This window comes from Hirundo rustica, chromosome 2, assembly GCF_015227805.2.
Source record: "Hirundo rustica isolate bHirRus1 chromosome 2, bHirRus1.pri.v3, whole genome shotgun sequence".
NCBI lineage: Eukaryota > Metazoa > Chordata > Aves > Passeriformes > Hirundinidae > Hirundo > Hirundo rustica.
Window position 1 is genome coordinate 83203661 of NC_053451.1, and position 14571 is coordinate 83218231.

The 14571-nt window shown below is 40.3% G+C and overlaps 1 protein-coding gene across 1 annotated transcript in view; it reads right to left on the reverse strand.

Annotated features, from left to right (window-relative positions):
• The window catches only part of NALF1 (NALCN channel auxiliary factor 1), a 448825-nt gene extending 435457 nt beyond the window's left edge, over positions 1-13368 (reverse strand). Inside the window, exon 1 of the mRNA XM_040057343.1 lies at positions 11811-13368. Coding sequence (XP_039913277.1) covers positions 11811-12629 — 819 coding nt within the window. The 5' untranslated portion in view covers positions 12630-13368. The remainder of the gene's footprint in view (positions 1-11810) is intronic.
• Between the last annotated feature and the right edge of the window lie 1203 nt (positions 13369-14571).

Here is a 14571-nt window from a genome sequence, read left to right on the forward strand (position 1 = left end):
ACAGTGATCAAAATACGCTGGTCTTAAAAAAAAAAAAAAAAACTTAAGCAGAAAAATAAACTTTCTTGTAATGTGCAAATAGAGACGTAGAAACAAAAATAATCTAAAATATCCCACAGAGGGTCTCTACAAATGCATTGTGAAGACCGATGTAAGACAAGATTAGTGGGCATCCCAACAATAGATGCATGTGTATTCCACTTTTACTGTGGAACCTTTCTGAAGTATTGATGAAAGAAAGAAAATACCCCAAGTAATTTACACTTCCACACAGGAAACAGACAAATTCTGAAAAAAGAAGACCATTTAGAAACAATTGTTACATTTTCCTGTACTTCCTAATTTTCCATAAGTCATTACTTTTCAGATTTCTATAGGACTCTACTGCAGGACTGTGCTAGCCTCTCCAGAATGCTTGAGCCTACATCAACCTTTCCTTTAAGACATATACATATATATATATATATATACACATATATATATATATACACACACACACACACATACATGTGTATCAAACCTATAATTTTTATTTAAGATGAATCATAGTTAAAATTACTACCTTTTTTATGAGTGTTGAAGTGTACCACAGAGCAAAACTTCCATTACCTGATCAGTTCTTTAACTTATGCTTAAATTTTATCTGTATTTTATGCCAGCATAAATACAGAATGTCTATGCAACAATCAAAGCATCTTCTCTGGATTTAGACTAGCAATACTGTTGATCATCATCTCTCCTTTTAACCCTGGTGGATGACCTACACTCTTGGCTGGAAAAGGCAAATAATTTTGCCTTGTTTTCTTCAAGATTTTCCTCTCCCTGTATAGCTGAACAACTTAAGCTCATAATATTTTTCTACAGCAGTGTCTGAAAAATCAATAGAATAAGAGAACACAATCAAGACCATGCATAACATCAAATAAAAGAGAAAAAAAACATCAATCCCACAACAATTACAAATTAGTAATGTCAGTTAAAGGCAGGAAAATGAGTATTTAAAGCACTCTAGATATTGGGGTTTTGTAGCAAGGTTTGTAAAGCAAATCTGTCTGAGTCAAACTGTCCTTCTGAATTCATATATTTGAGTTTTAAACTTCTCATGTTCCTCCTCTCAAAATAGTATTATGTTCAAGTAAAGCCATTTATTTCAATGGAGTTAGTCCTGGTTTATGTCACTGTGGATTGCTGACTAAAGAAACTTGGCCTGTATTTACAAATGAAAATAAAACAATATTCTAAATTAATATCTGTCATACTGAGATGGGTTTGCAGTACATTTACTCTGTTCTGGTCCCAGGAATTAATCTCAGTACCTAGATTTTAAAATCTGTTGTTACATAAATGATTTAATTCCATTAATATAGTGAGGTTGCAACAAAAAATGTGCATTTATAAGATTCAGCTTTAACAATTATGAGATTTAAATAGAGATAAAAGAAGTCATAATGCACTTCTAACTGAATTGGAGTATAAAACAGGAAAACTCATATCCTGAACACCAGTGCTATACTATATCTTGTTAGCTAAACTCAGCTTATAATAGGGGTCATTTCCCCAAGGACTGTTATATCAGAAAGCATAAATGGGGGAAAAAAAAAAAAAGTTTCTGTTTTCAATATAACTTGGGTAATATTTCAAATGTACCTTGTTCAGAAACTGCTACTTCTTCATAATACTGGTCCAAGTTCTGTCAGATTCTCTGTAGAAATATTACATCAAGACTTTAACTCCAGAGCAGATCAGGACTGGAAACTAACATATCTCATCTCTGGATGCATGAAGAATTTTAAAAGCCATCCCAGGGGACCTTGGCTATGTTTTTGACTTGCTTCCCTTTTTTAATTGCAGAACCTCAAGCCAGTGGAATCTAATCCTCATACACCCTCAGCCCTGGCCCTGCTCCAGGGCAGAGCTTCTAAGTTCCAGGCAGGCAGCACATGTTGGGACATCCCCACACACTGGATGCTGTGAGCTTCCCATACTTGTTCCCTCCTGCAAAAAAAAAAAACTTGCTTGTAATAAAAACTGCCCAGTCTCTCATTAAAGTACTGTACCACAATATTTACAGCTTGAATATAGTGTGATAGGAAAAACATGAAAGGATGGGTTTATACCTCTAGAGGTAAAAAATTCGCAATATCCCAAAACAGATGCATTTGGGATACTTTACTAAACAATTAAAAAAAACTACGGTAAATGAGCTTCTGATTACATGGATCTTTTTCCACTGATTACACTGATTTCCCGGCTTTAACATGGCTAGAATCAGTACAGACACATCCACTGGGAAACCACCAGAAACTTGCTTAAGGAGTTTACTAACAATCAGTATTCTAAACAGACATTGCAGTAATACTTCTCTTCAAACCCTTCAGAGATCTTAATCTTTACCAAAGCAAGGATTTAGGATTCTCTGTATATGTTTTTATTATAAAGATTATAATTGACATACATAATTTTACTGCCTTTTTTTGATAATATATGCTGGAACTTATAGTTCTCTTATATTTTAAAACTAATTTAGTTCTGAAGAATGATGTGCTATACCAGATGTCACCACAGTCAGTTGCACAATCAGTTGCAAGTAATTCAATACACAGGATTTTTTACTTCCAGCTAAGAAGTGTGTCTTCATTACCCCGATGCCCTTCTATACAGAAATCCAGTTTCAACAAATATATATGAAGGCAATGTATTCATACAAAATTTGCATGTAATTTTTGTGGGTATGTTTTTAAAGATATATACTTGTATTATTTATTCTCAATATAAATAGCCTAAAAACAAATTGAATTTTCATTTGCCATTTTGTTGTTGTTCTACAACCTGGGTTTTATTTTAAAGAACATCTGTTTTCATAACCTAGTGTGTGAGTATACAAATACAAAAATTTTTCTCGGCAGAGATTATTTTAGTGCCTTTGAAAATGTAACTTTAACAGTGAAAAAAATGCCCCTCTAAATGAAGTCATACTAGTAAAATATTATATTTTCTTGATGCATGAGCACAACAAATCAACTAATATGAGTTAAGAATATACTTTCCACACTAGTAAAAGCTTTTCCATCTGGTATACTGTTCATCATGAAAAATAAGTTTACATGAATACATTTTTTATATTTATCATCTTACATTTACTTGTCTATTACAACACATAGACGTGTTCGAGATATGTAATTAACTTAATATAGATTTTAATGTATTTAAGAGTTGCTCAAGTTCTCCCTTGAAATCCAAGCATTCATCTAAATAAATAGTCTCATTTTTTGAGTAGAACTTGTAAGCTAACCAATGTAGAGCAATGATCAGCAAATCATCAATCAGCAAACTCTGGAAACTCTTATTCTCCTAAAAGAATGAATAAAATGAGAAAAACATTTTTTTCTAAGTATCTCATATTTTTTCCCATCCGCTTAATAAAGAATGTCCTCTGATTCTGGATTGCTAATATCTTTAAAATGTAATAAAGATACTTCATTACGATGCTTAACGGAGATTAAGTCTGTTGACAGGCCCAAGACACCATTTACATAAGCGTTCAGGCAAATTGAAGGCAACATCTAATCTAACATGCAGAGGATCAACAAGAATTAAACACGTTTAAAAAGCACTCTAGATATCATACTTCCTCCATGGAAAATATCTCCTGAAAGCTGCAATATATTGCACATTCCAAAATGCAAACATAATACAATTCTTTTCCCCCCCCCTTTTAAAAAATTTATAGTTGATACATTTGAAAATATAATGCATCAATAATGAAATTGTCTAAATCATAACATTTAAAAATCATTAAAATACCAATATACACTAAAAGTGAAAATTTGGACCTTTTTTTAATTTGTGATCTGTCTGGTACCATTTCCTTTTAATTTTGCTGAAGTGATTTAAAACATCCACAATGACTTCCAAGCTCCTAAAGACTTCTAAAAGCCTAGACTGAAACATATTTCTTGCTGGTAACTTCAGATCATCTTTACTATTGCTTTTTAATCATGAGATTTTTTTCTAAAAAGCATTTGAATCAGCTGTCAGAATCAAAATATATTAAAGGTGAACATTTCCATTGGGGTCTCAAAGACACTTCAAATGACCAAAATATTCATATATCCCTGCTGAATTTTGTCATTTCAGCATTTATTATCACCATTCATCCCAACAATTTTGTTGCATCCGATCAGTTCTTCAAAGGTCATACCAGATTGTTCCATAAAGGCTTTAGGCCAATCTTATATCAAACACAGCTCTCAATACATGTCTATCAGTTTTGATGAAGGAGAGGAGACAAGATGAAATGAAGGGCGGGAGAGTATCAGATGTTGATCAGCTTCACTTCAGAGGCACTTACATCATGCCCTATTTTTTTTGTCATTATGGACTGGGAGCTAGTTGGATATAGCTCTTCAGTGTGCGTGTTCTAGAGAAATTCACATATTTCATATACTTACCCAGTTTGCAAACAAGGTCAACTCACAAATCCAAAAAGAAATCTGGTCTTTATTTTTTTAATGTATCTTCAAATGAATCAAATCTCTCTACAAGACAGGATATGTCTCCAGTGCCTCACAACATTTGTTTTCATCTAACTGATTGATGCTGTAAAGGAAATCAAGCTCACACACATTCTCACTTAGAGATATTTGCTCTACAGTTCTGACAAGAGAAAAGTACAGTGAAAAGTACATAGAAAAGTACAGTATGCTTACTGTAGTGAAGTGGCAGAAATGTGTTTCTTGAGTGAGGGAGTTTGAGTAATCTTGGGAGTTTCCTCTGATTTGGACTAAAGGAAGGAATTCTCATACATACTTTCTCATACACTCCACTTCCCCAAAAAATCCACCTTCCTTGTAAGGAGAGAAGGGAGGATAAGAGAAATAGTCTCTGGCAGATCTATCTGTAAAAATGTCTATTAAGAAGATGACCCACAATTGTTATTGTCTAGTTTCTCAACAGAAATAACAACTGGAAAAGTCATGTGTAGAAGATTTTGGTCTTCTCTCTCAAAAAAAACTGATGAAAATGCAGTTATGTCATACAAGGCCCTTTCCCATTCTCATCCCTAAGAAGCAGATTACACAGCTCCCACATTCTTCAGCAACAGAATATAGATATTACAGAAGTGAAATAGACTTGTGATTTCACTAGGTGACATCAGGACATCACAAGTAGCAGAATTTTACAGACTTTTTAGCAGTAAAATTTTGCAGATGAACATAATTTCATTCAAATTTATTTTTTACACCAAAAGCACTTTGTTAGGATTCATCTAATATGACTTTTAAGGTCTTTTAAGTAGGTGGAAGTGTTTGTATCTGATATAAAATGACAGTATGTCCTCTTTAGAGACAACAGACATAAAGTAAGTATTTTAGGACATAATCCATCTGACCTGTTTTAGATATCCACTTCACCATGGACTGACTTGGACTCTAGAATTACCTATATATCTCCACTGGCCTAGAAAGCAAATATAAACTTTTATATTTTTTGTGAATATCCATAATGGATATCTAGCTTGCTGCCTCTTTTTTTTCTTTTTTCCCGTCGTATTTTTCTGTTTTTGGGGGTGTTATGACTGATATTTATGAAAAAGGTAATATTTAAGAATTCAGCTTCTAAGTTATTTTTTTCCCTTTTAGGCAATTGAAAGATCTAAATGCATTACGGATGTTAGTACAAGACTGAAGTTATAAATGACTATGTATAGACCAAATGATTTTTAGGCAGGATAAGTGATAGAACTATAATTTGCATTTTGATTACCTTTCCCAGAAGAACTTGAAATGAAGAAGCAAGACTGTCAGAGTCTCTGCAAGGTGCATGTGAAGCACACTGCTTGATGTAAAGAGAACAAATGAACAAAGTGAAATTGAGAGCAGAGCCATGAGGTCCCAAGATATGTAACGCTAATACCATGAAATATTAAATGGTTGTTACTGGATTAGGGTAGAATCCACCTCTACTCTATGCTAGTAATCTGCAGTCCTTTTTTCTCCCATTCAGGAAAGATGTACTCACTGACACTATGAATGGGATGAGTATCTTGATAATCAAGTAGATGCAAACTTTTAAAAGTTGAGTGGGGCTAATACACTTCTGGAAGGAACATCCTGGGAGATTTCTCTTTTAGGAGTGAAGAGATCTGACCCCGATCCAGCAAAGCATTTAAACAATTGAATGACCACAAGTATGTGTGTAGTCTTCCCTGAGTGCAGTGCCATTCATCTAGCTCAAAACAGGAGACTGAGACAGACTGCTGCATCAGGATTTTAGGCCAAAATACAAATCGCTTAGTGAAGACTCAGTACTGATGCTTGAATTATACCAATACTACAAGAAGAGTTATACTAAATTCATCCACATATTTTTCTTAAATTAGTTTTGAAAAATAATTAAATATTTACTTAAAGAAAACCAAAACACCTGAACAAGTAACATCAAAACCCCATAAAACTGTGCAAACATCAATTTACACAGTCACATTAGTTTCACAGCATTTTATACCAAAGTTTTTAAAAGTATAAACATTTAAGTATTATGTATTTTTTTCAATACAGCATAGCATTAGTTTAAAAAAAGAGCTTTAAAATAAATAATTATATCAAGGGATTCAGAAAAGGCACTAGCTCAGTAATTAATATGGGGATTTTTCTTGTTTGTATTAGACCACAAGTACAGATCTTCAAGGTATAATTTGTACATGTTTCTTCTGATTAGCTTAGGTATCACTCTTGCATAGAACTATCACTGTATAAATATGATACTAAGATGTGCAACTAAAATATCTAACTTTGTGGCAGATGCTGCTCTATGTGGTCTTTTGTATCTGAAGAGTTCTTTTATCTTTTGAGCTTTTGAGTTTGTATTTCTCATCTGCTCTTTTCTGCCAGCTTAACAGAGATTTTAAATCAAAACCTAATTAGACTACATATGCTGTTTAGGAAAAAGTTCTTAGGAAAGTAATGATTCATATAGGCTTTGAAATTTCCAGATAACATCTAAGAAGAAATGTGATTTTAATTGTTTTAAATAACTTCCAATCACCCTCTTACTCAAATAAAAGTAGTTGAGCACATTTCTTTGATAAAAAAAAAAAAAATTCTCCAGTAACAGAAACATGAACTCTATATTCCTATCAACTGTACCATCTATGCTTAATGATGAAAGCCTTTATTGACACATTTTTTTCAACTAAGTTGTATCGTAACTCAAGTATTCTATTACATTTTTTTATATCAATTCCATAATCTTCAAATTGGAAGTTATCAAATGATATTTAATTCCTGAAAAACAAAAATCTGTGTGTATGTGTTGAGTACCTAGGATGTCAGGCAAAATTTTCTTTTTAGCAATATTCATATAAGAAGAGTTAGTATCTTTATATTTTTCCTCTTTGATATTCTCTGAGGGAAAATGAATTATTTTAGTGTTATTTTGATTATAATGCACTTACCTGAATTATACGTTTTGATATTTTAACTAGTTCTAGGAAAGCCCACATTTTAAACACTCTCGACTCACACTAGGTTAAGGAAACCTGTGTCAAAAATGATGGCTGGTATCTTGTTCAAACATTAATAAAAACATTTGCCAGGAAAGCCCTGGCCTCTGACACTTAATCACCAAGATATGAACTCTATCCTTTACATATACATACATACATACATACATATATATATATATATATATATATATATATATATAATTTATATTTTTATGTCCTACTTAGTTATTTGACCCAGTTCTTAATCAGAAGTAGCCAGAATTTTCTTTTATTCCACAGAGCGATTGCTTTAAGGATAAAAGCTTGAGTATTTCCCCTGATAGAAGACTGTCAAGTCATAATGAGGAACTGTGTCTTCCAACGTCAAGCCAATATAGTTTCTGTTAAACGTCTGAATACTGTACTGTGACACACTGCATATAAAAAATTATTTTCTGTAAACCAAGAAATTATACATATTTCAAAGAAAACTCCCTGCAAATATAACCACAAATTTAGAATAGGTGATAACATGATTTAATAAACACTTTTTAAGGATCTAAGCTAAATTTCACACAGAAAAACAGAAGTGTGAATCCAGATTTCCAGTTACTCTTACTTTACTGGTTCAATAAAGTTATAGCAATTTGTTTCACCATCTAGTTGAATGTGTAATACATTCAGATATTTCTCTTGTTTACTGTTTAGCCATTACTAATATGTGACTATCAAGACAAGGAAACAATATATCAGACTTTATGAAGAGTTTATAAGAAATAAATTGCAGATGGATTTATAGCAAGACAACACTGATATCCCAAGCTTCTAAACAACACATAAAGTCTGCTAACATACAAACAATATAAAAGGCATATGCATGTTCATTGATACCACCAAAAAGTGTTGTTTTCTAAATGTTAAAAATTGTCTGCATTTTCTACAAAACTTTCAAAAACCCCAATGCAATTCAATAAAAGTATAATGGTAAGACCTTAATTACAGGACAGCACACTTGAAACAAAACAACAAAACAAAACAAAACAAAACAAAAAAACCCCTGAGTATACTTACATATTAAAACCGAAACTCACCACATAGAATAGCTAAATGTGATCAAACAATTCCTGTCTACAAACTTCTGCAATATAAAGCAATTAATTTAAAATATTCTTCAGAGACCAGGAGACATGTAGTAGAAGACAGAATATTTTGAAAGTAAAGTTAATCTCCTTCTGGTTTCAGAAAAAAAAATGAAAACATAAAGTCTGAGGTTTATACTCATGCATCAAAAGTATTTTTGATATGTACTATTTGTTATCACAAATAGCACTTTCTGGAAAGGCATAACTTGCTAAGAAACCCATCATAATCTTCCCACATTACTGTGAGAACTGACTGAGTTGAGGATGGTGTATGCTGTTGGGGTGAGTTAGGAAAGGGGGAAGCAACATCCAATTGCAAGTTTATGCTTGATTGTTATTCAGAGTAAATTTTATTATTGTTTATCATCAGCTATAATTGGTCAACTGGATGAAAATCACTTTTTTTTTTTTTTTTTTTTTTCCTGTGAACAAAGCTGCCCTCCAAGAATGATATAGACATCTTAAATACAAATAGACTAGTTAACAAGCCTTTCATTGCATTGAGCCAAGGCTTACACACATGATTATTGAGTACAGGCACTATTTTTAGCACTTTGCTTAAAAGAAAAAGAAGGTCACCACATAAACCATGACACCCACCAAATAATGTGTACCTAAACCACATAGCTAGATGTCAAGTTATTTTCTATTCTGATGTTTACCTAAGAATTAGCTAAATATCCAACATGCAAAAAAAGAGAATACTTACTTACACACACACAAAACCAGAATGTCCTGACTGAGTTTTATAAACCACATATATATAAAGCACCAGAAAGCCCAGAAAAATATTGCAACAGTCACGAAGTATTCGAGTTTTGAATTTCAAGTTTCACCTCTTAAGGAAACCCATGCACAAGCACATGAACACACAAGTCATTTCTCTGGACGTGCCATCCACTTGGCTCTCGCAACCACCCGCAGGAATCAAAAGGCTCCAGAGGGACCCAAAAGCACCAAAATCAGGGCACGGGGGCAGAGAGCGGCATCTCTTCTGCCCGGCCACGGGCTGTGCGCGCTCTGTCTTGCAGAACCTTGGACAGCGGTCTCCTGGCCCTCCTCTCAGGGCCGCACAGACCGGCTCAGCTTAGCTCAACCCAGCTCAGCCCAGCCCAGCTCAGCCCAGCCAAGTTCAGCCCGACCCAGCCACGCGGCTGACCCCACTGCGCTCCCCACCCGCACTGGGTGGGCATCTGCACTGCCCACCAGATTCCCTGGAGAAAGGAAAAGCAGACTAAATTGCACCCATGGTATGGGGGTTTTTTTCCCTTTCCCCTTCTGAAGTGTCTTTAATTTTTAACACAGATTGGTTGGCCAAATTCTCAAAACATAAAGCAATATCATCTGGCGCTCAGAACTGCAGATATGTAGGTCACTGGCATTTGTCTACTTCATTAAAGTTTCACACAATCATTTTAATGTCAACAACTTTTGCCCTATCATTAAAAAAAGTATTTCTCCTCATTGAGTGAGTGAAGGGGAAAAGGTTAAATGGAATAAATTTGTTGTTCTGTTCATTTTCAACATCTTTTACACCCTGATATCATGTAAAGCTACTGAGCACTTTGTGGTAAAGTTCAGTCAAACTAAACTGTGATACAAAAAAAAAAAAATCACTTTAAGCATGCAAACACTGATCGTTTGGCAGCATGGAATAGTAGGTCAATTTCTAATTACAGAGATACTGAAATGACAAAGATTTCCTTACAGCAGTAGACAGCTATTTACTTTTGGTAGCCTTTTTTGCTTATCCAATTCACTCTGGAAATAAAATATGCTTACATTATCAGTAACTGAGTATATAGCATATATACAAGTGTGTACACACACAGCTTACATTTTAAAAACAGTCAATTCAACACTTCTGGTGAGTCTACCTTACTTTTGTCAGGTCTTTAGAAAGAAAAAATGAATACAACTTTCCTGTTTTATCCAACTAGATAGCAGGTTATTTCAGTTTCTGGAGGGACTCTGGATCCCTTTTTGCAGTAAATATATGTGCAAATTATACTAAGTTATTGGTGAATGGGATTTTTAGGCATAGGCTGTTACCATGGAATGATTTCAGAAGGCCCTGCTGAAGTTACAGAGCACAGAGGTGCTGCCAGGCCTCTTGTTTAAAGCAGTGATTCACATGCATTGTTGTGTTCCACTGCTAAAGCAGAATTTGGTTAAGACTGCTTAGTGCTACACTAGTTGAGATAATTAGTTCAGGGCAGAAGCATCCACCTCCTACCAAGTACTCAAACAGGGGGGAAAAGCGTGCAGATCGCTATTTTAAGCACCGAGGACAACTCTTCTGCCGTGTCTTGAGAGATAGGCCAACTAATCTTGTGCAGAACTAAAGAGAAGGCAACAACTACAAGAGTCAAAGTGGGACCCTCTGCCTTTTAGCAAAGGAAAAGAAAAACCTCTGGATCCCTCTGAGCCGTCAGCAGTGGCACCAAAGGAAACAGCCGCAGCTAATCAAAACGCTGTCACCATCAGTTCCCAACCAAGGGCCATTCCAGCGCCCGTCAACAGACACTCTTGTCCTCCAGCCTTCCCCAGCTCCACAGATTTTGGCAGAGCGCCTGAAAACACCGGCCCGCTCCCGCTCCCGCGGATGCCCGGCTCCGCACCGCTCTGCCGCCGTCCAGTCCCGACAGCCCCGGGCCAAGTGCCCGACGGAACGTACCCGGAGCCTCCGGTGCGCGGCCCCGGCCCCGCGGGGCACCGCGGCCCCCTGCCCACCCAGGGCCGAGGGCCGGCGGCCGGGGCAGCGCCGTCGGGCAGCCCCGACCCCGGTCGCCGCTCCGAGCCCCGCTCATTGTCATGCAGACCCTGTCGCTGCCTGCCGCCAAGTCTCATCCCAGCCCGCTGGAAGCCGGCAGCCGAGCCGGAGCCAATCGCATATTCATGAGGAGGGGAAATCCAGCGCTACGCTCCCAGAGGAGCGAGTATCACTTCTTTTTTGCGTTTTCTCAAGCTTCCCCCTCTCTCTTCCTCTCTTTTAATAATGCGCTAAGGGGGGCACCCCGGTCGACACCCTCCGCGGCATCGCCTGCGCCGTGAGAGCCGCGGCCGGCGGCGCCAGGGGCAGAGACCGAAGCAGGCACAACAGGGTCCACGGCAGCCACAACAACCGAGGGAGGCACGCCAGCCCGACAGCCGGGGACAGGAAACACAGCAGGGGCTCCTACCTTACAATCCTCAGGACACGATTTCACCGAGTACTCATCCGACTGTAAATATTTCTGGAGCATAACCTCAAACTCTTCGTATTTCTCCTGAGCGTGCTGGTCGTAGCGCTGGTAAGCCTGGACGCACTGGCTGCAGGAGCCTTCCCCCTTCAGCACCACATCCAGACTGCAGTTCAAAGTGTCCGGATTGGACAACCCGGCGAACAACTCCCAAAGTGTGTAGGAATTACAAAAGGAAAGGTAAAAATCCGTCAGGTCCCAGCCGGGCGCCGGGCTCTGCCCCGTGCCCCGCGGCCGCCCCGACCCCCCTCGCCGCCGGCACACCGCCTCCGCGTCGCCCACGCTGAAGCACTGCCCGGCCGAGGAGCCCGGGGGGGGACACGTCTCCAGGGGCCTGGCGGTGGAGTTCCCCAGGAAAGCAGCCTTGCCGTGCCGGGGCTCGGTGCCGTTGGCGCGGCCGCCGCGGCTGCCGCCGCCGCTGCTGCCGGGGGAGGGCGGGAGGGAGGGCGAGGGGGGGGCGAGGAGCCGGGGCGCGGGGGGCGCCGGCTCCCCCATGCCCGCCAGCAGCTCCGGCTCCGCGGGCTCCGGCTTCTCGGGCGGCGGCTGCTCCTTCTCTCCGGTCCCCGTGAATTTGGCCTCGGCGCAGAACCACAAGTGATCAGAGAGCAGGACCGTGAAAAACAAGAGCGATGCCAGGGACAGTCGCCATTTCTGAGCCCTCTCTGAATCCGTGAAGGGTTTCTCGTTCTCCCGGGGTGCGAACCAGATTTTTAAGCCGTCATCATACTGCCGACTACACATCCAAGCACCCCTGGTCATATTTTGGGAACGCACAGCCCTGGCCGACTCCACCGTGAGGGCTCCTTTGCCAGTGTCACCACAATATGCATTGACTTAAAAGATTGGGGGGATTTTCTTGCCTGCTTTCCCTTCTCTCACTCGCTCGCTCTCCCTCTCTCTCTCTTTCTTTTCCACTCTCCCCCTTCTCTCTTTCTTTCTTTCTTTCTTTCCCTTTTTTCTTTCTTTCTCTTTTTCTTTCTTTCTTCTTTCTTCTTTTTCTTCCTCCGAGATATTGCTGTTTTTCGCCGGTGGCTCTGCCTTGGTCTCACCACACCAAACAGCCCCAGTCCATCCAACGCGGAGTGCCGTGGAGAAGATAAGAGCAATAATGCAGAGAGAGGAGGAGGAGGAAGAGGAGATGGTGGTGGTGGTAGTGGTGGTGATAGCTGGTGGTGGCGGGGCTGCGCGACTGGTCCTTTCCCCCTCTCACCCAGGCATGGTCAGATCGCAGCTCCCCATCTCCCTCCTGAGAAAAGCCCACTGCCCCCGGACAACCGCATGCCGCGTCCCCCGCTGCCGACGGACGGCTACGGGAGGGCTCCTCGCCTCCTCTTCCTCCCTACCGCCGCTGCTCCTCTTCCTCAGCCCCGAGCCGCGGCACAGATGCCTGCACCGCTGTCTCAGTCTCTTTCTTCTCTCCCCGCTCCGTTCTAACTGGAGAGACGCTGCTGCAGGGCTCCCGGAGCGCTGCCGAGGATGCTGAAGAGGAGGAGGAGGAAGAGGAAGAGGAGGAGGAGGCTGCCGGGGCCGCCGCCGCTGCTGGTGACAATGGGCTGCGGCTGCCGCCGCTCCTGCCGCCGGGCGCGGTGTCCCCGGGCGCACGGGGCGGAACTGCCTGGCTGGGGGCCCCCGATGGGCACAGGCATCTTGGGCCCCTGGGCTAAGTTGCCGCCATCTTCGTCCTGGAGAAACACTTTTTTGGGGGGAGCTCTGCCTTTTGCGTCATCTCCTCCCGCGCCGAGATCGCTCTATCCTGGCGCATTGGCAGCAGCAGCAACTCTGCCTCCTCCTGCCTGAGGAGGAGGACGTGGGAGATGCACTGGGGACCACATGGACCCTCCAAAGGGCTTCCTCGGTGCAACTCATTCTACTCATCTTAGCGAAGGCACTGCTCAGTACTGCTGTCCAGCCCTCTCTCCTTCAGGGTCTTCTTCCCTCTGTGGCCATGAAAGACTGTGTCCAAAGAGGATGGTGGCTGGAGAGGTCTGTTTCCGTGTCTGTCCTTGTCATAGCAAATCACAAATGGCATATGACACTACAGGCTCTGCATCCTGGCCAGTTTTGGTCACACAGTAAAATGCACACACAGCTGCCTGTCTCTCAGTCAGAGACCTGGAAAGCAAAATGACCATAAACCCCAAGCTCTTTCCTCAAGAGAAGTTTTGCAAAACCCTGGTTCAGCCCATGAGCTGGGTAAATACTGCCTATGTGTTTCCCTGCTTAGGTATTACTGCTTAGAGAGAAAGACAGAGGGGCCAGGCTTAGCCCTTCTTCTAGGATGATGAAATCACATAGGGTGTTGATGCCCACTTGGACCCATGATAGAGATCCAAACCTCTTCTGTCCCCAACCATCAAGGTCTCTTGCTCAAATAAACATACTCTTTGAACACTCCTATGTGTCTCTCACTCCTTTCTTCCGGCTCACTTATGCAACTTAGTGTAACAGCAACAGAAACACTTGGATCCTGCACAAGACAAGAGAAGGTGCCTGCTAGAGGTTTAACATGAAATGATGAAGAGCTGGTGTATTTTAATTTCTCCACTGGACCGGCAGAAGGTTTAGAAACCATACTTTTCCTCGTTCCAGAGTCTTTCTCTATCCTGGGGGAATGATAATTGCCCCTGAAAAAGGTATACAATACATTGAAAAAGGCAGCTTTGCCCCATTTTTTTGGTCAAATAAAGCCTTTTTTCTTAAT